Below are 26,010 nucleotides of genomic sequence, written 5' to 3'. Positions count from 1 at the left end.
ATTTTACAACAAAGAAACATAGACATGTACAGCTCGGGTATAGGCCCTTCAGTTAACAATGCCTGTGTCGTATATGATACCAAAATTAACTAACCTCATCTGCCTACACATGATCCATATTGTTCAGTGAGAAACTTCAATGAATTCAAGATACAAGTGATTTATTCGTAATGAAGGTAGACAAAAATGCTGGAGAAACTCAGCGGGTGAGGGAGCATCTATGGAGCGAAGGAAGAGGCGACGTTTCGGGTCGAGACTCTTCTTCAGACAATACGTAATGAAGGCTCAGTTTACTTCTTAATTGAAGTAATGAAGTATAAGAAGCAGTGAAGTTGGCATTTAACTCTTTATGTATAATGACTAAATATGCAAATGAGTATTCTGACAGGTAAAAAACAAAATGACCAAGACTTTAAGGTGGTACATTTACAGTAACACATTCAGAAACTCATTTAATTTTTCAAGCCTTTGAACCAAATCACAATCTTGGCATCATGTTCGGCACAGACATTGTGGACTGAAGGGCCTATATCTGAGCTGTACTTTTCTATGTTTCTATGTTGTAAAATAAATGCATGTGAATATTTTAGAGAGCTTGGTAACTCTGTAAATTAATATCCATTTCATTTTTCATTGGCTCCCTCTTATATTGGCCATTGAATGTTCCTCTGAAACCCACCTTGCAATGCCAGCTTAAAGTGGCAGCACAAGTGAACTGTCTGTTAATTTGTTCATTTGTTATGGGAATTGTCTGAATGATCATCAATGCGCCCAGTCTATTAGGGTTTCCCTGCTGTAGGTGGCTGAGGCTGCCTGGAAGATGATCCACCTAGATGCAGCTATAAGAGCATTCCCTCTGGTAACCATATAATGCAAATATAGCCTATGTAACACCTTTCCTATTTTTGTCACTGAAGTTGTACTTTGAGATTATTATCAATTAACTGGTATGACATGACAATAGGTGCAGGAGTAGGCCATTCAGCCCTTCGAGCCAGCACCGCCATTCAATGTGATCATGGCTGATCATCCCCAATCAGTACCCCGTTCCTGCCTTCTCCCCATATCCCCTGACTCCGCTATCTTTAAGAGCCCTATCTAGCTCTCTCTTGAAAGCATCCAGAGAACCTGCCTCCACTGCCCTCTGAGGCAGAGAATTCCACAAACTCACAACTCTCTGTGAGAAAAAGTGTTTCCTCGTCTCCGTTCTAAATGGCTTACCCCTTATACTTAAACTGTGGCCCCTGGTTCTGGACTCTCCCAACATCGGGAACATGTTTCCTGCCTCTAGCGTGTCCAAACCCTTATGCCCCTGTCCCACTTAGGAAACCTCTGGAGACTTTGCGCCCCACCCAAGGTTTCCGTGCGGTTCCCAGAGATTTTTGTCAGTCTCCCTACCTGCTTCCACTACCTGCAACCTTCGGCAACCACCTGTAACGTCCGGGAACTGCACGGAAACCTTGGGTGGGGTGCAAGGTCTCCAGAGGTTTCCGTTCAGGTTTCCTAAGTGGGACATGGACACTAGCAATCTTATATGTTTCAATGAGATATCCTCTCATCCTTCTAAACTCCAGAGTGCACAAGCCCAGCCGCTCCATTCTCAAACATAACCCAAACAGTAGGATCATAAAGACTGAGATTAACGATTTGAGTATTGACTTTGTCCAGTATTTAAGTGAAGGTCTGCATCTGAAATATTGCTTTGTCTATTTCTCTTCATAGATTTTGAGGGATCTGATATGCATTATTAGCACAACAGTCATTTTAATTAACAAGCAAAATTGAATGATAACAGATATTTTATGAAACTAGATTTTGTCTTGAAATTATGTAGGAGACTTTATTTCCCCCCCAGAGAATAGCTTTTAAATGCTGACTATTTTAATGTCTTTAAGATGTGGAATTTTCCCCTTTTAAAACAATTCCAGCCTGGGTATTATTTACAAACCTAGCTCCTTGTCAACTTGGAAAATGCTTCATGTGATAGGAACTGAATTAGGCCATTTGGCCCATCAAATCTACTCCGCCATTCAATCATGGCTGATCTATCATTCCTTCCTAAGCCTATTCTTCTGACACCCGTGCTAATTAAATTGCTTAAATTTGCTTGGAGACAGATTTCACAAGCTCCCTGCATTTTGTCAAGGGGGTATGGTGACAATGTTATTTGCTCTATCCACTATCCAGAAATGTTTCCGGGTTCCTAGGAAATGTGTTTGTGTTGTGGTAACCTTTTTCTCAAGTCCTAAACGAATCATGCAGGTTTTAAATTAAATATAAATGCATTAATCTTTTATTTTAATAAATCCATACACATTTTAACCTGTGTAAAGTACAAAAATGTTCGACTTTGGAAAGCTTACTTTTTGAGAGAGCATATTTTATGACTATGTGGCATGCATCATCATATGGGTGCCAAAATATGTTCTTTATGTCTAAATGTTACAATGCCAGCCGTGGCGTACATGGAAGAAGCAGCACTTCCAGTGGACACAAACCGTCGGGGAGCCCAACCCTTACGCGGGATAAAGATCCAGTCTCCGCGGTGTACAAAAGTACAGCCAACATCCGTGATGTCTATGGTGCATCATCTCGTAGCAGCAGCAGTAACTCCGGTTCATACAAAGGCAGTGACAGCAGCCCAACTATCAGGTATAGCAAAGAAACATGGTGAGAATTGCCCAAAGTACTACCTGTTCATGTTGCTGGTCAAAAGTTCAAAATTTATATGTTTCTACTTGCCATGTTGTGTTTTGATGAGCATATTTAAATTTTAATATTTTGACTTGGGGGAGAAAAGCCCTGACTAACCAGTTTTCATGGTGCTGGTCTAAAATGTGGTCATACTATAAAATTATGTACAAATCTATTAACTCTTCCACTCCTAAAGATGTTACATCTTTACACATAAATTAAATGAATAATGTGCCATTACTAACTTGATCAGAAAACAGACGTCAATGTTTTAAAACAAATCATTTATGCTCTTCCAACAATACTTAAAACATAAAAGTTTGGGTCTCCGTACTTGGAAGGATGTCCGGGGCTATTTGAGAATTATTATGGTATTACAAGGATACTAAAAAATATAGAGAGGTGTACAAACAAGGAACTGCAGATGCTAGTTTACAAAAGAAGGTACAAAATTATTATCTCAATGGGGTTAGGTTATGTAAGGGGGAGGTGCAGCGAGACCTAGGCATCCTTGTACACCGGTCACTGAAAGTTGGCTTACAGGTACAGCAGGCAGTGAAGAAAGCTAATGGAATGTTGGCCTTCATAACAAGAGGATTTGAGTATAGGATTAAAGAGGTTCTTCTGCAGTTGTATAGGGCTCTGGTAAGACCACATCAGGAGTATTGTGTACAGTTTTGGTCTCCTAATTTGAGGAAGGACATCCTTGGGATTGAGGCAGTGCAGCGTAGGTTCACAAGATTCATCCCTGGAATGGCGGGAATGTCATATGAGGAAAGATTGAAAAGACTAGGCTTGTATTCACTGGAGTTTAGAAGGATGAGGGGGATCCTATAGAAACATATAAAATTATAAAAGGACTGGACAAGCTAGATGCTGGAAAAATGTTCCAATGTTGGGCAAGTCCACAACCAGGGGCCACAGCCTTAGAATAAAGGGGAGGTAATTTAAGACTGAGGTGAGAAAAAACTTTTTCACCCAGAGAGTTGTGAATTTATGGAATTCCCTGCCACAGAGGCCAAGTCACTGGATGGATTTAAGAGAGAGTTAGATAGAGCTCTAGGGGCTAGTGGAGTCAAGGGATATGGGGAGAAGGCAGGCACGGATTATTGATAGGGGATGATCAGCCATGATCACAATGAATGGCGGTGCTGGCTTGAAGGGCCGAATGGCCTCTTCCTGCACCTATTTTCTATGTCTATGTCTAAATGCTGGAGTAACTCAGCGAGTCAGGTAGCATCTCTGGAGAACATGCATCGGTGACGTTTCAGGTCAGGAAAGGTTATTGCTTTAGCACAATAACATTGTTGTAATTGAAGGTTATAGAATGAAAAGGCATTATTGGTTGTTTCTTTTCTGAATTCTGCTGGGCCGGTCAATCGGATAGGTCCAGGGGGGGAGTGATCGTGGAGGTATCGGTGGGGCAATAAGGGTCATGGGATGTATTTTTGCACAGTAAAGGCATTCCTCTTCTTTGTGCCTTTCAAGTCTGAGTGAACCAGTGAATAAATAAAGATGCCTAAGTTCTCTGTGTATTTGCACTGCTAATATAACGTATGTTCCTACTGGGCAGATGGCTTTCCCAGAATTAATAAAAACCATTCATGTAGGATAAAGGTCAACAGATGATTGAAAACTCTGCAACCTCGATAATTAGCCATAAACAATACTTGATAATACACGATAAACTATTATTTAAAAATTGTTTTGCCATTTTTCTGCAGCTGTATCAGCAAAGATGCAAGCAGAGAGCAATAATAACAGGAATGCTGTTCTGAAGTATAATGGCAGTGCTCTGAATGCCAAAATATTGCCACCGGGTTATTCCGGGACAGAGTGTCTGTGCAGACTAAATGAAGGTTCCATCTGTCCATCGTCCCATCCCTCCTATTACTAGCAATCCTCCGGTTACAGAAACATTTCATTTACTGAGAATCGTCCAGCACGCAGACTGGTGTTAAGTGAACAGAACCAGGTTTGATGGGACAGTGCGAGAAGAGTGGCTGCCAGGCGGACTCCCCAACCTAGTGAGTGAGCGTGTCTGCTCAGCGTTTCCCAGCCCCCTGATTGTCATGGCTCGGGGAGGTGGCGGAGAGCAGGCATGTAGAAGTTCCCCCAACCCTCCAGTCAATACCTGCAGCCTCCCGCACCATCCGCCATTCCATTCCCATCCGTCTTGCTGCTCATCCAAATGCTCGCTCGTATCTGCCTGCTGCCCTTAAGTCGGGCATTCATAATCTGGGAAGGACTTGTATCTGGTTCCACATATCACTTTGCAATCTATGTTTCTCAATTTTCCCCATCCCCTCCCCCATCTGTGCATTTGCTCATCATTCTCTTCAAAACCTGGCTGCATCTTATCATTTACCAGCCACTGTCTCACCCTCCCTCTCACTTCTTTACACCGACTATCTTCCCTGTACACTCTGCCCTGATGTGGAGTCCCAACCTGAATCTTGCTTGACCTTCCTTTTGCCTCACAGATGCTGCTCAACTTGCTGAGTTCCTGCAACTTTTTTGTTTTGCTTTTGTTCCAGATCCCAGCATCGCAATCTCTTGTCTCCATGATAGACCTCTCCAATTAACCATACTTGCTCTTGTCTTGAAATGAGCTTGAATTATTTTGCATTCTACATAAGTACTTTTTCAAATTATAATACTTCTGACATTTAACGTCAATATAAGTTCTGTTGAACAGCCGAGCTGAAATTGCTAATGGTTTAATTGATATAAATATAAAACAACAAATAGGAAAGAACAATATTACTTGAGACATCCAGTAGATTTTTAGAGGAATTAATATTACAGAGCATTTTACAATTACTATATAACATGTGCAGGAAAAGATCGATCTGTGCAGTGGGACTGATATGAAGCCTTCATGTCAGGAATTAATTCCAGCTTGGTGGTGATGAACAGATGCTTCTCTCTTTGTTGGACAAAGGACATTTCCACCCTGTGTAAAATGAACTCTCATGGTTCTCTCATAGGGCAACACGGTGTTGCAGCAGTTGAGTTGCTGCCTTACAGCGCCACAGATCCGGGTTTGATCCTGACCACGGGAGATGTCCGTGCGGAGTTTGTATGTTCTCCCCGTGACCTGCGTAGGTTTTCTCCCACGCACCAAAGACGTACAGGTTTGTCGGTTAATTGGCTTCGGTGAAACTTGTAAATTGTCCCTAATGTGTTGGATAGTGTTAGTCTATGAGGATCACTGGTCGGCGATTGTTTCTCTCTATTCAAGTTGTCCTTCCAATTCATGGTGCCCAGGGTGGAAATGGAACATAATATCTGTTTGATTTTAATACTTTGTTGCTTGTATGAAAATGTTAAAAATAATATTGAATGATGCTGCTGCGATCCAGTGCTGAGCCCATGACACAGTGGTGATCTTGGATCTTGCCCTGCACTGAAAACATTAGTTACTCCAATCCAGCATCAACGTCTCCTTAGAATAAAAAGGGTTTCCAAAAAAAGTCAACAAAAACTGTACACAGAAAAAATGTTGGTCTGAGGTTGTAAAAGCAAATATCTGGGTGCTGCGTGATTGGAGAATATAAAGAGTAAGGAATAATTTGTTTAAACTAACATCATAAAACGGATTACATTTCTGGCTTGGTATCATCAAGAATTAACACAGTAACTCTCTCTGATCAAGAGAGTAACTCTACTCTGATCTGGAATTCTCTGCCACAGAAGGTAGTTGAGGCCAATTCATTGGCTATATTTAAGAGGGAGTTAGATGTGGCCCTTGTGGCTAAAGGGATCAGAGGGTATGGAGAGAAGGCAGGTACAGGATACTGAGTTGAATGATCAGCCATGATCATATTGAATGACGGTGCAGGATCGAAGGGCCGAATGGCCTACTCCTGCACCTATTTTCTATGTTTCTAACAACAGGTATTTGGCAGAAATGTGAAAGAGAAGTACAGATTTCAGGTGAGCTATTTCGTACATATAATTTTGTTTAAAGATTTTCAACTTGAAGTGCATCATGAACCACAAATGATGAAGACGAATGGGTTATTTTGAAAGTGGATACTGTGATGAAGGCAGCCTCATTGTTTTCTGGAAGGAATTGCTTCAGTGGTTCATCGTGGCACTTTTTTGAGCAGCCTTTAGCGTTCTTGTCAAACACCAGTTGCTGCTCTGGTTACAGCTGATTTTAATTAAATTGCCAGGAGGAAGAAGCAGTACTTTCCGTGCATATTTGCTGAAAAGTCAGCTAATCCCTGATGATTTAGCTCGTGATTCTGTGTTGAACTTCCAACTGTTGGCTTTTACTGCGATGTCGGAATATTTCCTATTCCCCAGTGTGTGCTCTATGTATAGTGCAAAATGACATCACACATGATTTGCTGTGATCCACCCCATAACAACACCCATTCATTTGGGACTCTGCAGACTTGATCTTCATTTTGACTGTTCAGTATCGGATGTTTTGCATGCATTTTAATTCTCATGAATTTTTCGGTTTTAATCCTCCCATTTCTACTCTGGGCTCCTTCAGCCAAGTTTATTACGTGACAAGGAAGCAAAATACTTTCAACACATCTTGTACCTTCTTAAGAGGCTGTGTGCGTACAGAACGCATTGGATTACCTAACACCAAGCTCCTGTTATTCATTTTGCGCACTGGAGTTCCTGCAAACACACTGCTGCTCGTTTTCTCAATCAAGTTTTAAAACATATGATATGTGCCTGTGTTCAATAATGTGAGTAACTTCACTTTGGGGTGGGAGGATAAATGCAACATTGGCTGTAGCGAACATTTTGGAAAGACTAAAATATGTTTGAATGATGCCTGGAAACGTTCAAATGTGGCAACACTGTGGGCTTGATTTTAATCACATTTATATTGGGAATGTATATCTTATATTGAATCTTTGTTGGCATTCTTCTAGCACAGCAGTAGTTCTGGCATTTTAAGGGATATTCAATTTTAAAGAACACTTGGGTAACTACTTTTAAATTGAATGCTTTTCTTGCTTTTCACAAGTTATAGTAGAATTAGGCCATTCAGCCCATCAATTCTACTCCGTTATTTGACACCCGATCTAATCAAGAATTTGTTTATCTCTGCCTTAAATGTATGCACTGACTTGGCCTCTGTTGGCAATGAGTTCCATAGAGTTCCACAGATTAACCACCCTCTGACTAAAGAAGTTCCTCCTCACCTCCTTTCTCAAAGAGCGCTCTTTAATGCTGAGGCTATCTCTGGTCCTAGACTCTCCCACCTGTGGAAACATCCTTTCCACATCCACTCTATCTATGCCTTTCTATCGTTCTAATATTCCGATTTTGAGGACTTGTCCATGATATTTAGAAATTCAGCAACAGGCTCTTCGGCCCACAATGTCTGCACTGACCATGATGCCAATCCAAACTAATCCCATCTGACTGCACAATGTCCATATCCCTGTATTGCGTGCCTGTTCACGTATCTGCCAAAATGCTGCAAAAGCATACCGATTATATTTGCTTCCACCACTTCCCCTGACAGAGAGTTCCATGCACCAACCACTCAAAAAAAAATGTCTTCGGAAATATCACATCATTTCCCCCTTTCACCTTGAGCCTGTGTCCTCTGGGGGGAAAAGGCTCGATCTATGTAACTTATAATTTTAAATTGGGTCACTCTTCAGATTCTATGCTCCAGCAAAACAAAAGTCCAAGTTTGTCCAACTTCTCCTTTAATGTTAATACCCTCCAATCCAGGCAACATCCTGATGAACATGTTGTAAACCCTCTCCAAAATCTCCACATCCGTCCTGTAATGCAGTGACCAAGACTACACACAATTCTCTAAATGCAGCCCCATCAACGCTGCAACAAGACTTGCCAACGTTTATATTCAATTACCCAGCCCATGAAGGCAAGCAGTACCGTGCACCATTCCTATCCACTTGTATTGTCACTTGCATCCCAAGGGCGGCACAGTGGTGCAGCGGTAGAGCTGCTGTCTTACAGTGTCGGATACCTGACTACAGCTACAGTCTGTATGGAGTTTGCACATTCTCCTTGCGACCTTGTGGGTTTTCTTCAGGTGCTCCGGATTCCTCCAGCATTCCAAAGACATGCGGGTGTGTGGGTTAATTGGCTTCTGTAAAGTGATCCTAAAATGTAGGATGGAACTAGTGTATGGGGATCGCTGGTCGACGTGGACTCAGTGGGCCTGTTTCCTTGCTGTATCCCTAAAACTAAAACTTAAATCCCTTGAACATCAGGGTTCCGAAGAATATACAAGGAACTGCAAATCTTGAGCAAAACTCAAAAAGCTGGAGTAACCCAGCCTGTCACGCAGAATTTTCAGGTGTGGTTTCTCAAAGAGCGCTCTTTAATGCTGAGGCTATCTCTGGTCTTAGACTCTCCCACCAGTGGAAACATCCTTTCCACATCCACTCTATCTATGCCTTTGACTAGTTTGACAAGTGTGGTTTCTTGTCAGGACCCTTCTTCAGACTGATTGCAGGCGAGGGGAGAAATCTGGAAAAGAGAGGTGAGGAGCTGGACCAAGCCTGGCAACTGATAGGTGGATACAGGTGAGGGAGATGGGTGGAATAAGTGACAAGGGCTAGAGATGAAAAGGAATACAAGAGGGTGTCAGATAAGGGGGGTGAATCTGGGACAAATCCTGCCATTTACCACATACTTTCCTCTTGCAGTGGACTGCCAAAGTACACCACCTCACACATGTCTGGAGTCACAAAACCAAAGGGTGCACCGTATTCACTGAAACAGCACGGAAACTGTACCTTCGTCCCACCGAATCCGCTGAGACGAGTGATCCCCGCACATTAACACTATCCTACACACACTAGGGACAATTTACACTTACACCAAATCAATTAACCTACAAATCTCAATCAGCGCAAAATTTGGTGAGCAAGCATGTTTAACAAAGTAATCCATTTGAGCCCATGTCTGTTCAGGTGGGAAATTGGCTTCTTTATTTGATCTGAATATTTTCCTATTGTATTTTCCTTCATATTTTTGTCAATATGGGTGAATAGTCCTTTCCAGTTCATCGTTGAAAAATGGCAAGTGTGTAACTAGTGTCTGCACTGCTGTGCTCTGCTAAAAACCAGCGTAATAATTAAGTGGCACTAGTTTAAAATTATTACTTGGAGATTGAAAAGAAAGATTACAATATATGTCTGGTGTATATCAAGCAAAGTGCTGCCATTAGCAGAGTTAAGGCATCATTCAAGTAAGTGGATGAACAATTGGAGCAAGATATGAGATAATAGCAAGCTGAACAGTGACTTTCATCTGGTAGAGATATCAAGGCTCACATCTCCACATTTTTTAAACTTTTAAATCATTCCGAATTGTTTAGTAACATGATAATTTTGAAATTAAATAAAAGTCTGAGTAATATCTGATGAAGGAAAAAGCCAACGATATTAGACTTGCCAAAGCTCATAAATGATGACATTTAATGATTTTGGTTTAAAATTGTGCACTGAATTGCCAGGTTATGATGATCATGATATTTATAACATAAACAACAAGGGCCACTTAGTAAATTACTCTTCAGGGTTCAAAACAATTCACGAACTAAAGACAAATGACAAATATATATAATTTTGATAATCAGTTCGCCTCCTTTTATGAATGCAGTTTTATCTCTGATAAGTCATTTTAGATATCCAGCATCTCCAAAGGTACCATCCATCACTGAAAACCCCAGAGCAAAGGTTCTCAACCTGGGGTAAATTTCCCCCCAGGGGGTAGGTTTTGCTGACCCAGGGGTTAAATTTGTTGATTCTGGATTTGTACATATTTTTTCTCATTGACTGACTGTGTTTGGTTCTGGTAAATCTGTTCATCATTAGTTGTTCATAAATAAGTGAAATAACATTGTTATGTGCTATTAAAGTTCCCAGGGGTAAACGGGACGAACAAGGTTGGGAACCCCTGCATAAATGCTGTTAAAGATTCTGCCATTAACTGTGTACTTTCCCCTTAAATTTCATCTGCCATTTCTCCATTTATAGCCACTGTATAATTGATCAGTATCCCGGTGTCTCCTTTGACAGTCTTCACTGCAGGCAAAACCAATTTTTGCATTGTCTGCAAACTTACTAACCAGCCCATCTATGTTTTCATCCAAGTCATTCACATATCACAAAAACAACGGAGGTTTGTGAAAATCACTGACCACAGACCTTCAGGCAGAAGAACACCCGTCCACCACTACCCTCTGTCTTCTTTGGGTAAACCAGATTTGAATCCAAATTACCAAGTCATCGTGGATCTCACGCATCTTAATCTTCAGCGTCAGCTTACCATGAGGGATCTTGTCAAAAGCCTGACTAAAGTTAGGCACAAAATGCTGGTGTAATTCAGTGGGTCAGGCAGCATCTCTGGAGAAAATGGATGTGCCATTTTTGGTCGGGACCCTTGCCCATGTAAGGCAGCATCTGCTGCCCCTCCATCAACAATCGCCCTCATCAGCTCCTCTACGAACTGAATGAAGTTAGTAAAATATGACCTGTCCCTCACAAAGCCATGCTCACTGTCGCAAATTAGGCCATTAACTTCCAAAATCATTTAATACTATAATTTGTCCTCCCCAGTTTAGTACTTTCCCCCAAGATCCATTTTTTTCTGTATCGTAACGAACTTAAAACATAAGGAATTGTCATAATTAATGCCAAAATACTCTCACTGAAATGCAAATTGCCTGGCCAGGCTAGTTTTCCAAAACAAGATCCAGCATGGTCCCGTCTCTACTTAGACTATCCACATACTCTCTCTAGAAATCATCTTAGATAGACCTATCACATTCTGCCTCGACCAAGCCCTTTGTACTGAGTATGTCCCAGCCAATAATGGGGAGGTTGAATTTACGCACGATGAAAATTCAGTCGCTTTTACTTCTTTCTTTAATCTGTTCACATATTTAACTCCTGTTTATGAGAGAGCTGCTTGTGGAGTGCATCCTATGTCCAATGATGGAAGCTGACTCTTCACAAGTGGCATCTCATCCTTCAATGAAGACAGTCATCTCTTTACCAGTGGAATCTGTTTCGTATGTGTGAACCTGTTCCCTGTTGTCTGGTTGCTGTGACTTTTCATGTCCTAGTTGCTCCTGTGTAGCAGAGACCAGACCTCTTGATAGATCAGCCTGAAACTACACGGAAGCTGGAAGACCTTCTGTCATTGGCCACTCTGATGAGCTCATTGTTGACACCCAGCAAAGAAGGGACTGTGACTTCCATACGAGCTTTTCGCAGCCTTCTCTGCAAACTTGGAGAAGTTCCCCGTTATTAGTCGTCATCTCTTGCTTTCGGTGAGGCAGATCCAATAGCTCACTAACCATCGGGCTGTGCATCGGACATGATTCACTTCTGAATCCCCGGGGCATTACGAATGGCAAGAACCAACTGACACGCCCCCACACCATCTATTTTCCCCATGTCAGACTTCCGTTATACTAGTGCCTGTCATTGTTTTGTTTCAGGTGTTTCACACATCTAATCTAATCCATTCACCCTTTGGTCTGCCAGTCTCTGAGGTGATGCTGTGTGGCATGACATGGGCAACGGCACTCTGTGATCTTCATCATCAATCTTCTCTCCCTCTCGTGGCCTCTTTGCTCCACGTCCACCTCTTCAAGCGAGTGGTAAACAGTTGGCCTTCAGATAGCTTGCAAACACTGAGTCAGTTACATCTGTTAGCTCTGGTCAAAACACCATAATGGTGCAGTAGGAGCACAGTCAGTAATGAGACTGTTTATTCTTGATCATGTAAAAGGAATATAGTAATCACAGTGTTGCACTGTCCATGAGCATGCCCAACCATTGCTAAATCACATTTTCTATTGAGATAGGTTGGTGGTTGCAGCCTTCACTGCCCTTTAGTATGGCCCCATTGGGATACTTGCACATCCATTTTTAATATGTTTCTGTTTGTGAGTGCAAACTTGTAGTCTTATTATAGATGAATTTTCATCCAACTTTTTAATGTTCTATTGCAGGCCAAAAAAAGGATAGAATTTAATGTCTAGGCTAGCATGTTGGCCAAAGGGATTGAAAGGCAGAACTCGGGTATGCTGCTGTGTAAATCTGTGTCTATGATTCCTTCCTTCCCAATTCTTTTCTATCATAGCACAATCTATCATGTCTGCTGTAGCACCGGAAATGTTGGGTCAAGCCATGCACTTGCCTGCAGGATCATAATGTAGGAAACCATACAGACACATTCCTAAAATTATGGTGGAAGTGGTAAGTTTTGAATGGAGTCTTAAACAATGGAAAAGGCAAAAAGAAAGGCTGCTCTGTGATGGGGGCCAAGTGGAGATCAGCCAAGATGCCAGAATTGGAATTCAGCAGAGATGTCGGGAGGATCTTAGTGTGTAGAAGAAAACAAAATTAGGGCGAACCAAGGCCAAGGAAGGATTTAAACATCCAAACCTGACAGCTTGGTGGTCAGAAGCCAATGTCGGCATATGTGCACAGGTAAGTGAGGATTGGCATGGGTTAGAACACAGATAGCATTGTTCTGTGTGAGCTAAAGTTTATGGAGAATGGAGCCAGAAGAATAATTAAAATATCTTTTTGTTACTGATATGGGACAATTGTTACACAATATTATTGCCTAATGTGTACGGATATTTCGTTCCCCGTTCTCTTCTTTCCAGATAGAAGCTGATGTTGGTTCATTAAGCATCAAAGACTAAAAGTCTTCAATGAAGAACGACAAGCCACTGTCCTTCAATAATACATTTTCATTTTTTTTACACCTTTATCAAACAATAATGTTTATGCTTCAAAAAGGCAGCCTGTGATACAGTGATGAAATGCTATTGATGTAATGATTCTAGAGCAGAATATATGATGGTATTTTATTCATGCAGTTATGGATTGATGCAAAGATATAAAATTAACTAAGGAGTCTGGAATAAAGTAATGCAAGATGAGGCCACTAATGAGGAACCTAGTTGTTTGTGAATGTCACTTCAGATCATTCCATGAACATAACTGGAACTGTTTATTTATTTATGTGCCATGTTGTTCCACTTGTGCAGTCATGACATAAACCTGTGATGTGTCTTTTTCAAATAGCTGTGCATGGAGACGTCTTTACAGTCATTTTATTCTCTTTTTCCTTTTTCTCTCTTTTCACTGTCAATTTCAGAGAAAATTGTTGAACACTCAAAAATTGAATAGGCTCAACTTCTGGGTGAATAAAACACCGAATGGGAAGTTTTACATGGATTAAAACCAATCGGAATATTTGGCTCAGACAGAATACTAACCTCAACATATGAACACGTATATTAACACTTTGTTCTAATACAAAATTCAAAATTTACTCTAATGTCGCTGGCAATCACACAAATTGTACAAATGGACATGAAAAAGAGAATATGAGGACTCTTTAAAGTTGGTAATTTCTGTTGTGTGGTTCACTGATGGTGCGACTTCTTTTGAATCCCTAAAGGGCCTGTCCCACTTGGCGATTTTTTTCGGCGACTGCCGGCATCATTGACTGACGTATCAGGTCACCGAAACATTCGCGGCGTGATGCGGCTGTGACGCGGCGTGATGACTTATGACGCGCGGTGCTTTTCCAAGCGTCGCAACATTTTTTTTGTCGCCGCTGGATTTTGAAATGTTCAAAATCTTTTGGCGACACTGATATGACGCCGAAAAATTTGCCAAGTGGGACAGGCCCTTTAAGTTGTTTTGTTCACCTGAACTTCAATAACTCATTCTCTTTCCTTTTACTCTCATTATCTGCATTTTGCAGGCGGTCTGGTAAATACACCTCTTGCAGTGATAATCATGGCATTAAGCCTCCTAACCCGGAACAGTACTTGACCCCACTGCAGCAAAAGGAAGTTACCATTAGACATCTGAGGACAAAACTAAAGGATTCTGAAAGCAACCTTCAAGAGAGGTGGTAATTATTTTTGCTGTCAGTTGTATATCTTTTCCTGAGTAAAGTCCTGTGGTAAGCATAAGGTGTGAGAAGTATCCGACAGTAGGCCCTGTGGGAATGCTGTGCACTTTGTTGGTTTGAAACTTTAGTTACCGGTAAGTCTTTTGTAGGCCTGAGAAAAGCAAGATAAAATTTAAGGTTAATTTCTGCTATTTTTTTAAGAAACAGTACAAGCTTTCAGATTTGTCAAACTGACTTGTTCCACACAGGAGGTTCCACGCAGAAGTGCAAATGTTTAAAGCAGTACAAAAAAAAAATCCAGTCTAGTGAGCAATTACAGACACTTCACCATCCTCATCCACCTTCCCTGAACAACAGAATTACATCACATTTTATAGTGTTTCTTTGTCACCTTAGCACATTCCACAGACATTAGTCATGGTCAGAGGTACAGAAAAAGGTTTCTACAGAATGCATCACATCAAAGGCATTTTGTCACATGGTACAAGATATATTAAAAACATTGGCCATTTAGTTTACGACATTTTATCTTTCTACTTCTCTGTTTCCTCTCTTGTCACCTCCTCCCTCATAAACATAGGACATTTGGTTTACGGCATCTTACTTCAAAGAGATGACTCTAGCTCCTTCTCTGCTTGTCACTTGGGAGACAATGTTATAGTATTAATTATCTCACACACCGCAACCTGAGGCAAGCCTAATTTGAGACTAAATATAACCTGTAAGCTAGCCCAGAAGCCAATTTAATATCTTCTTATATCTATATTACTAAAATTCTGTTCTTGACCGGTTTTGGCCATCTGTGCGGCGATTTTCCGAGAGAACGCCGCCAACTACGGCCGTAATTTTTGGCCACCTTGCTCAGATCCGTATGTGTGCTGAGGATTTTTCCCGTCGATGAAAAATGACAGAGATATTAATGATTTAAAAAAATTCCCCATTCTCTTTGCTGCCCCTGCTGTACAGCACTTCCTGTATATAAAACCAGGAAGTGGTGTGCCTCAATTAGTGTCTGCAAGCTGGAGGAAGGCAGAGGGTCACGTTTCTCTGAGCTGTGAATAACACTGAACACATGTCTACTCAAATGTAAGTGTCCTTGGTGGTTCTAAAACACTTGCAGAATGTGTCTATTGGTTCTAAAATGTTTGCAAAAAGTGTCTCTTTTGGTTCTACACTGCTTGCAGAATGTGTCTCTTTTGGTTCTAAAATGTTTTTTCCTCTCCTCCCCCCCCCCCCCCCCCCCCTCCCCCTCTCCTCTCCTCTCCTCTCCCCCACCCTCTCCTCTCCTTCCCCTCCCCTCCCCCCCCCTCCCCTCCCCTCTCCTCTCCTCTCCCCCCCCCTCCTCTCCCCCCCCCCCCCCTCCTCCACCCCCTCCCCCCCCTCTCCTCTCCCCCCCCCCTCTCCTCTCCCCCCCTCTCCTCTCCCCCCCTCTCCTCCCCCCCTCTCCTCTCCCCCCTCTCCCTCCCCCCCCCTCTCCTCCCCCCCCCTCTCTCCCCCTCTCCCTCCCCTTCCCCCCCCTCTCCTCTCCCCCCTCTGCCCCTCCCCCCCTCTGCCCCTCTTCCCTCCCCCTCCTCTCCCCCCCACCCCCCCACCCTCCTCCCCCCTCCTCCCCTCCCTTCCCCCCTCTCCTCCCCTCCCCCAACCCCCTCCCCTCCCACTCCCCTAAACCCTCTCCCCTCCACACCCCCTACCCTCTTCCCTCCACCCTCCCCCTCCCCCCTCCCTGCTCCCCACCTCTCCCCCTCACCCCACTCTCTCCCCCTCACTCTCACCCTCTCTCTCCCTCCTCCCCTCCTCCCCCACCTTTCCCCCCCTCACCCACCCTCCCCCTGCTCCTCTCCCCCCCCCCCTCCATATCTGTCAACTATTGCCCACTGAGTAAAACTATCTCTATTCCTTTGCAGATATTTGTGATTTTTGCAAAACCTGCCTTTTCACTAAATAATTGTCCGTAACTCAGGCTACAGCATCTAAATAGCATCTCCATCTAAGCCATTAATGTTGACTTTATTGATCTCGGTAGCACCTTGCAAGTTACACATTGGCAACATGAAAAAGTGACCCTTTTTCCTGACTATTAATTAACCAGTCACCCATTTATCTATTACAGACAGCCATGAACTTTTCTACAGTAACCTTCCAAGTTGTAAGTTAACAAATGCATTTTAGAAATCCAAATGCACTAAAATAGTAAGATTAAACGAGAACTTACCAGTTTGAAATTTGATCTGTATTTTATGAGGAGTTACGATGAGGGATTACGTGAAGAGCCCTCTCAGCACGCATGCGCGGCATACTTCAAAGCAGCGGTGTGGAATCACAGATAGACACAGTTATTGAAATAAACATAGTAAAGAAAAGGAGACATCAGTTATCAGTTTGACCCATATTATCGAGGGTGGGAGCGGAGGGCACGTAATCCCTCATCGTAACTCCTCATAAAATACAGATCAAACTTCAAACTGGTAAGTTCTCGTTTAATCTTACTATTTTACTTCGGAGTCACGTGAGTGACTACGTGAAGATTTTAAAGCTCTGTGATTTCAAACCGTGTAACAGTTATTACTTCACTCACTGCCGAAGTCCTTGAGGAAGGAAGTGTGTTATCGTAATCAACCAATGAATCTGTTTGTAGAAAAACACAATGGTATTTTTTAACAATAACAACAAAGAAATTAAATTGCTCCCCTAGGTTTAAATTAAATATTTGCATTCTGTAAAAAATTCTGCAAATAAAGCAGGTTTTGCCAACGGCTTATTATAAAAAATTCTGAACGGTCTTTCCCCCGACCATCCTGCTGTAGCCAGGATGTGGTCTATAGGCACGTCCATTCTTTTAGCCGCCGACGTGGATGCTGCCCTGGTGGATTTGTACATGTTAGTGTTTATCCCAGCAGCTTTTAGTACCCGCTTGAACCATCTCAAAATGGTTTGGCTCGTCACCCGACCATAAGGTTTTTTATGACTGACCCACAAGGCTTTTCCACTCCCTTGAATATTTTTGGTTGTGTCTATGTAGGACAGTAGGTGGGTCATGGCACATAACCGTGGTTCTGGCGGGTAAGCCCGGAATTCCACGACTGGATTAGGTGTTCCTGGTCTGCTCTGTTTGATCAGTCCCTGGATAATGACAGAGATCTGGTCTGGAGCTGTGAGCATGCTGTCCAGTCGCAATAGGTGTAGTGACTGGACCCTCTGTGCAGATACAAGTGCCATCATCATGAGTGTTTTGAGCATAGATTGTTCCAGGTTGAGGGAACTGGCTGGTGGCCATCCCCTGAGGTATGTCAGGACCACACTGACATCCTATATATGGGTGTACCTTGGTCTAGGGGGTTAGAGTTGTAAATACCCTTCATTAGTTTGACCACCAGCGGATGGGACCCCATGGCCTGTTGTTCTGGAGCTTGTTCGAAATAGACAGACAGGGCACTTCTAACTGTGTTGATGGCTCTGTAGCTGAGTCCTTCATCGTGGTGAAGGTTCGCCAGGAATTCCAGTACGTTGGTAACTGTAGCGGTTGAGTAGGTGGTCCCTGTATCCAAGCAGTACTTCTCCCATTTTTTTTTGTAACAAGTACTGTTTTTTAGTGCATGTTCGGAGGGATGCTGACATGGTGTCGACAGTTTGTTCTGATAATCCCAGTCCCAGAAGTGGACTGTGCAGAATCTGCAACCAACGAGTTTGATTTTTTCATGGCACAAGTGGCTTATGCCCGACACTAGGTGTTAATAACTCTGGGTCACTGGGGAATACCATCGGAGTTTCAACAACCATGTCATGGAGTATTGGGAACCATGGCTGCATAGGCCAGTCGGGTACTATCAAAATACCTGAAGCAGAGTCCATTTGTATTTTGCATAGTACCCGACTGATGAGGCAAAAGGGAGGAAATGCATAGAAGAAGAATTTCCCCAATCCAGTGCGAACGCATCTACCGCTGCTGCCTCAGGGTCTGGTTCCCAAGCGACATACATAGGTACCTGGTGATTTAGCCTTGATGCAAATAAATTGATATCTGGCATGCCATATTGCTTGATAACTTTTGCAAATTTTTGGGGGTTTAACATCCATTCGATGTTGTCATTAAATTTACGTGACCTGGTGTCTGCCACTGTATTTAGCTTACCTGGCAGGTAAGTTGCTGATAGCCAAATATGTCTTTCGACACACCATTGCCAAATTGTGTTGACCAACTTGTCGCATGATAACGATTTTATGCCGCCCATATGGTTAATGTAGGCCACCACCGTAGTATTATCTATTTGTAACCATACATGCAAGTGATGCATATTTGATGCATATGCTTTTAATCCATAAAAGGCACCCAACATCTCTAGATAATTAATGCCCAGTGTAAGTGGTAATGATGACTCTGGGTTAGTCCATCTACCACCTGTGCTGGATATGGAGTTAGTTGCTCCCCAGCCTTGAGCACTGGCATCTGTTTGGATAACTAACGTAGGGTTAGTGATGATAATAGGGCTGAAACTATGCCAAACGTTTTTTGCCCACCACTGTAGTTCTGATATTGCTTCAGTGGGTAACTTCATGACACGATCATAATGACCTGCATGTCGTTTTGGTGCCTGTACCTTTGCTCTTTGTAAGTTTTGATAGTGCAAAGGTCCGAATTGTGTAGCCGGAAATGCTGCTACCATTTTCCCAATTACTCTGCTACTTGTCGAATAGTTGGTCGTTCGTTGACCATTAAATTGTTGCATGATTGTGCCAATTCAACTGTTTTGTCTCTTGGCAATGTTACAGTCACGTAGACTGAATTAGTTATGAAGCCCAAGTAGTCCATGATTGTGGATGGCTTCAACTTAGATTTATCTGGATGTAAGACAATCCCAAGGTTTCGAACAACTGTTTGGTAGCTGATACAGCTGACATAGTCAATTCCATGGTCTTGCCTACTATTAAGATATCATCAAGATATGCCATGACAATATGTTTTTGTCTTCTTAATATTGCCAGAGCTGGTTTTAGTATCTTGGTGAATAATCTTGGGCTGATGTTAATCCATTGGGTAACGCTTTAAACTGCCATAGCTGCCCCATCCAGGTAAATTTCAGGTATCTGCGATGATCCTTGTGAATGGTACTGAATAGTAAACATCTTTAAGATCAATGCTTGCCATGAAGTATCCTTTGGAAATTAGTTGTTTGGCAGTAACAAACGTTTCCATTTTGAAATGTATATACTTAACAAACATATTTAGTGAAGTTAAGTCAATGATGATGCGACATCCATCATCTTTTTTGGGTTTAGTGAATATATTTGATACGAATTCCAAGGGTTCATGTTTTGTTTTGCCAATGATACCCTTTGTAATTAGTCTCACCAGTTCAGCTTGTCCCTCTCGTTTTCCTTTAACTGAGAGCGAAAATACCCTCCGGGGTGAATGTTGAACTGTTTTGTATCCACTAATGCCATTGAGTGATAGACTCCCGTGCTTCTTTAAATAGGTGTAATCTCCCCCCCTCTGTTAGTATTAAGCCCCTATTTTCTATACGCTGGTAGGAACCAGACCCACCTACCTCCATGGTTATGGGTATTTCTTCTGTTTCCTGTCGGTCCAACGAGTCTTGTACGTTGTCTGACGTGGCGGTGATGTTGGGGGGTGGTGCATTTTCCATGGGGTCCGCTCTGGGCCCTGGTCTAAAGAAGACTTCCGGTGATAGAATGCGGACCCCGAGCTTTCACCAGTTCCGTATGGTAGACGTTGACTGGTGGACGTGATGGGGTGCTGCTGCTTGGGAATTATTGTTTTTGGTTTGCTCATCCCGCGGCCTGCCCTCATGAGACCAAAATGTTTTAAGGCCACTTCCATATCCTTCATATGCTTTGTGAGGTTTTTGCCAAAGAGCAGTGGGTCTGGCTCAGTGGCTGGGGTTTTGCACAACCCCGCAAATTTAGGATTTTATGGCAGTCTTATGATTTGTTTACGAAGGTTGTGGTCATCTCCGTATTTGTCCACGGAACGAGCAAAGATGTGATGGCTGAAGTCAGGAGCCTGAGGATCCGCTGCAGTTTTAGCTCCTGGTTCCAAATATTTGCCCCAACGTGCCCCCAGTTTTGGCTGTTTACAGCCGGCACTTTAAGGGACTCACAGTTCTCTGGAGCTGTATACATTGCTAAGGCCTCATTAACCACCTGCTCTTGTAGGGGCCTGTTGGAGAGGTGGTTAATGCTGGCCGCTAGTTTAGGCTCTAATGGCCTTCCTGCACGTGGGGTTGCCACGTAGCGGTCCACCACACCCAGCAGTTCTTCCTGTTCCTGCACCCCTTGCATACTCCCGACATCTTCAGCCTGCGTCCCCTGTTCTTGACCAGCCTAGTCCTGGTCACCAAAGCTACCCTCGGGTAAGGAGGAAGCAATGGACAGTGCACAAGACACTGTGGAGGGAGTGCCTGAACTCCCCCTGCAAGAGCGCCCCTCACGAAGCGCGTCCCGCTGGAGCTCCTGCTTCAGGAGCCGCTCCTGCAGCCAGGCGGCTGTCTCTCCCTCCCGTGCGGTGGAGAGACGCTCCGACATGCAGGTAGCGTTACTTCCGGCTGTCTCTCCCCCGGGACTGGGGTGGAGAGGCGGAGCGCCCATCGGACAAGTCTTGGAAGCCACCGGCCAGACGGGAACGCTCTTCGGTGGCGTTACTTCAAGAGCCCGCTGTTCTCAGGCGAAATAAAGCAGGGCTCCTGTGAAAGGCACCCGACCTCGGGTACTTACCTGACGGTCCGTTCTTTCACCTGTAGCGGGAGCGCCTGACTCCCGATGCGGCCGCTGTTTCACTGCTGAACGTAATAGAAACATAGAAACATAGAAATTAGGTGCTAGGCCATTCGGCCCTTCCTTGCATTCCCCTGATCATGAGCGTGCCCTCAGATGGAACGCTCTCCTTTGGAGTCGAGCCTTCTCGGATTTGTCCAAGTGCCTTTGTTCTCTGCCGGAAATAAAGCAGAAGGCTCTCCTGTGAAAGAAAACCCGACCTCAGGGTACTTACCTGACGGTCCGTTCTTTCACCCTGTAGCGGGAGCGCCTGACTCCCGATGCGGCCGCTGTTGCACTGCTGAACGTAATGCCGCGCATGCGTGCTGAGCGGGCTCTTCACGTAGTCACGTGACTCCAAAGTAAAATCAATGGATACACCTTTATCTACCTTGCTCGTTCCATCATCAAAAAACTCCAATAAATTTGTTTTAAAAAATTCACTTTCATAAAACCATGTGGACTCAACTGTGCACTATAAAGATTTTATAAATCTCAGTTCTATTGCCAAAATAACGGATTTCCCTCTGGCTTCCCAGTTATTAGGTTAACTAGTCTGGTGTTTCTTGGTTTTCTGCCTTCCTACTTTTTAATCAGGACATTCTTATGATTTTATGGTTTTCTACTGGGCCCTTTCCAGAATCTAGAGAACTTTGCAAGATCACAGGCAATGCCCTAGGGACATTATGCATGTACATCTAGTACAAGCCAGTTCTGCAGCAAACAGATTCAGGTGTTAGAGTCTATTCACATTAGCATTGTTTCTGTTCCCATGGTTTCCATTGGTACAAACAACAGTACACTAGGGTTGGAAACAGTAAAGTATAATCCTTTTGAGAGGGAGATTGGTTTATTGTATTTTATAGGTTACATTTGATGCTACTGACAAAATATCTTTCTTCTGTAAGGATTTACAGAGCCAAATCTTTGCTTGATTGCTGCAATATATTAGAATGTATTGGGTTGTGGATAAGAGATCTATCACCACAAAGTCCATCAATTCCACACTGACAGTGCATCATTTGCCTAGACTGAATAATATTCCGCACTTGCTTTTGTTGCTGGATTTTATTCTGACTTGTTTGGACCAGGGAAGATGTTATAAGCAGAGAAAAGTAGCAGTTCTGTGTGAAGATTAAGAATATGGAGCCCTGCCCTGGTTCCGGTGGCCGCTTTGATCTTCTCCCAGAAGGACTGAATTGTGTCGGTGATCAACATGAAAATAGTTTTGGTGCACGTTTGACATCGTTCCCACCTTGTTAGTTAAAACTGAATGAAGATTGTTTGTTCTTGGTGAATCGTGAATGCTACAGCTGTGAAAGGTATCGCGCTGGGAGCTCTTGATTTCTACATAAAATTCTCTGCGGTTTCTATCATGTTTCTTATTACCTGGGATCACAACACAATGCCCACGATCTTTGCTTTGGTTGTGCTTGCCTCAGATTTGGCAATATCATTACTCTGAACCGCACATCGTCCGTGCATCGTAACATTTGCAGTGGGTTTCAGGGTGGTGTTCATCGCCAGTTGATGTCATCTTTTATCTATGATACAGAATTATGGGGAGATTGAATCCTACACATTGAACTGATTTTTGTTTCTCATTAATGCTGATGGATGTAGGTCACAGGGCTGTGTGCAGATGGATTGAAACCCCCCCCCCCCTAAAACTGCCACTACTTTCTGCTCTTATTCTTTGGGGTTTTAGGAAGCCTTAACATGTTTATCGATGGTACAATACTGTGCTAATGATTCTGCCAAATAAAACATCAATTCCAGTTACATTACACAACACTTGATTTATCACTAGTGATGCCAATAGTTGAAAGCAATCTCTTGTTTCAGATGAAGCATTCATCTACTCTGCAATAAGTCAATGAATACATGCATAAATGAAATATCAACAATTAAGTGAATAGAGATTTAAGTTTTAACATAAACTTCAGTTTTGTACTATGCAAGAGAGAATGATGCAGAAAAATGTTGCACAGCAGCAGTTTTAGATCATTTGAATAATTGATTTTAGGTTTGTGTTTGGGCTAAAATATTATGGTAAACAAAATTGGTTTGACTCCAGAACATTGATACTGTCAGCATTATCTGTAAAATCAGAGCACAGAATTTGATTATGGTGCAGTGAGAAGTCTGGCTGCTGCAAACATAAGGCTTGAATTTAATTGCAATAAACATAAATGTATTTTTAACAAGATTTTTTAATTGCTGTATCAACTGATTCCACACATTTTCTGAACAGCAAAGAAACAATGCAAAAAAAAAAAAAAATATTTCCAATTTGTTTGAATATGCCTATGTTAGTTTGAAAATGCAGCAATTTCCAAAGATTGTTTATGTGTGCATCTTTGCCTCTTTTAAAAGGGAATCTGAAGTTGTAGATCTCAAGTCGCAGCTTGCTCGCATGCGGGAAGACTGGATAGAGGAAGAATGCCACCGAGTTGAAGCACAGCTTGCACTAAAAGAAGCACGGAAAGAGATTAAACAACTCCGTGAGGTGATTGACACTATGAAGAACAGCTTGGTAGAGAAGGATAAAGGGGTCCAAAAATATTTTGTTGACATTAATATCCAAAACAAGAAGCTGGAGTCTTTGCTGCAGAGCATGGAGTTGGCTCAGAATGGTGCGTCAAGGGACGACTCATCATTGGACTGCATGTGTCCATCGCCTGTGAAATCATTGGCTCGTAGCACAACCTACACTAAAATGGCTGAGGCCATGGCCCTTGAAGACCAGGCTGTTGAAGAAATGGCTGATAGTGGGCTGCTCGCCAATGATGCTATGGCAAGCAGAGCAGATCTCTTTGACCAAATACTGAGGTCCAGACCCACTGATGTTAGCCCAGGAGATGGCAGTTGGCCACAAGCCAATGAAATGCAGGCTATCCTTGCCAACAGTCCAGCATTTAATATTTCTGCTCCAAGTATGATCTTTATGACAAGTGATAATAGGCTGGTGAGGGAACAGGCGATCCAGACTGATGTAGTACCATATAGTCCAGATGTACAGAGTCTCATTCTACATATTCAAAAATCCCAACAAAACAGCCCAGTCAGCCCAATATCTGCAACCTGGGTGTCAGAGGCTGGCCAAACAGAATGTGCATTGGAGTTTGATGCTTTAATTGATTTAACTCCAAATAATCCTAATACTGCTATTCTGGTGTCTAGATTAGAATGTGTTAATCATTTCAAGAGCTCCCCAGCAAGCACCCACAATGAACAAGCACAGCACCAACCTAGCATAAACAGTACGATGGAGTCCACTTTTACACCAGCCTTTGATCAAACAGATAGTAACGGATTTAGTGTTTCGGAGGATCAGCCATCTGCAGTGTGTCAGAAAAGTTATTGGAGCAAGCATTTCATTGTTGATTTATTGGCAGTGGCTGCACCTGTAGTGCCAACGTTGGCATGGATATTTTCCACACACAGAGGAAGATCGGGGGGAATGTACAATATAGGGGCACTTTTGCGTGGGTGTTGTTTGGTGGCCTTGCACTCTCTGCGCACACAGCACACACAATGTTTACCCCCTCATTTAAAAAAATGATTCCATTAATTGCACTTAAATTTTAGTTCAGGACACTTGAAAAATACTGGAATTAGCTTACTGAGTTGTGTTTGTGTGTGGCTCGGTGTGTTTCAACACATCAGTGAGATTTAATTTGCACTGCTGATATGTATAGATATATTGACTTAAAGTGATGAGTTTACAGTGTTGCAAGTGGCTTTTGAAGAATGGTTAATTTATAAATGTGAATGTTTTCATTGAACGAAGGAGAGAAAGAAACTGAAGTGGCCAAAGTTGACCCTCTGCTGAGCAATGTAGCAAAATACTTTGTAGAGGTTATGTTTCACTAAAGCATGGGGAAAGTGCAGTCTTTTTAAGAGTACAAGCTGGCATTCAATTTTAAACACTATTACAATAACTAGTTACTATTTTAAGCACAGGTTAATTCTCAATGGTGAAAACTGCTTCAAGGTTCAAACAAAATTGTTCATCCCTCTAAGGTAGCTGGATCTGTTCAAACATATTAAGTTCAGCTGTATATATTGTTGATGTTTTAGGGAGCTGCAGTTTAATGGCTATGCTGTATTTTTATGTTAATGATAAAAATGGAGGGCAACCAGAGCTTGTTGGCCCTTTGCGGTCAGTTTGTTCTGGACCCTTGTAACTGTTGTGTTGCATCAAGACAAGCATCGACTAGTTGGAGCAGTTTGTGACTGTGACCTGTTCTGAGTGTTGCTATGTACAGTCCATGGACATGCTTTAAAAAGTAGTGAACAAAATGCTTCTCTGTATTTGCTACTTACAAAATAGCATTTGTTATGTTTGTGTTGTTTTCGAGCTATGTGCAATATTGCTGAATAACCGTTCTTCATTGTACTTAGGATGTTTCTGTATTAAAAGGGTATACATTTACTAAATTAAAGCATGCCAAAAAATCACCTGAAATGTTGTCCATTGCCTCACCTCTGAATTCTTGCCTCTTGTCTTGTGTACAAATAGAGTTTTTAAGTCATTTTTGTGTAAATGTAATCCTTATTAAAATCAGGAATCTAATGTCCATATTAAATGCTTATGGTGAAATTTACAAATAAGTGTATCATGCTGTATAA

At 42.6% G+C, this 26,010-nt stretch overlaps 1 protein-coding gene across 6 annotated transcripts in view; it reads left to right on the top strand.

Moving 5' to 3' along the window:
- sybu (syntabulin (syntaxin-interacting)) overlaps positions 1 to 25,273 on the top strand; it is a 90,141-nt gene extending 64,868 nt beyond the window's left edge. For 5 of the 6 annotated variants that reach the window (XM_055633753.1, XM_055633754.1, XM_055633755.1 and 2 more), the window contains 3 exons: positions 2,455 to 2,652; positions 14,455 to 14,607; positions 23,752 to 25,273. In XM_055633753.1, coding sequence (XP_055489728.1) covers positions 2,455 to 2,652; positions 14,455 to 14,607; positions 23,752 to 24,940 — 1,540 coding nt within the window. In that variant the 3' untranslated portion in view covers positions 24,941 to 25,273. The remainder of the gene's footprint in view (positions 1 to 2,454; positions 2,653 to 14,454; positions 14,608 to 23,751) is intronic. The other variant, XM_055633757.1, reaches the window with a different exon arrangement.
- The last annotated feature ends 737 nt before the right edge of the window (positions 25,274 to 26,010 follow it).

This window comes from Leucoraja erinacea, chromosome 4 (genome assembly GCF_028641065.1).
Source record: "Leucoraja erinacea ecotype New England chromosome 4, Leri_hhj_1, whole genome shotgun sequence".
NCBI lineage: Eukaryota > Metazoa > Chordata > Chondrichthyes > Rajiformes > Rajidae > Leucoraja > Leucoraja erinaceus.
This window is presented reverse-complemented; position numbering and strand designations above follow the sequence as displayed.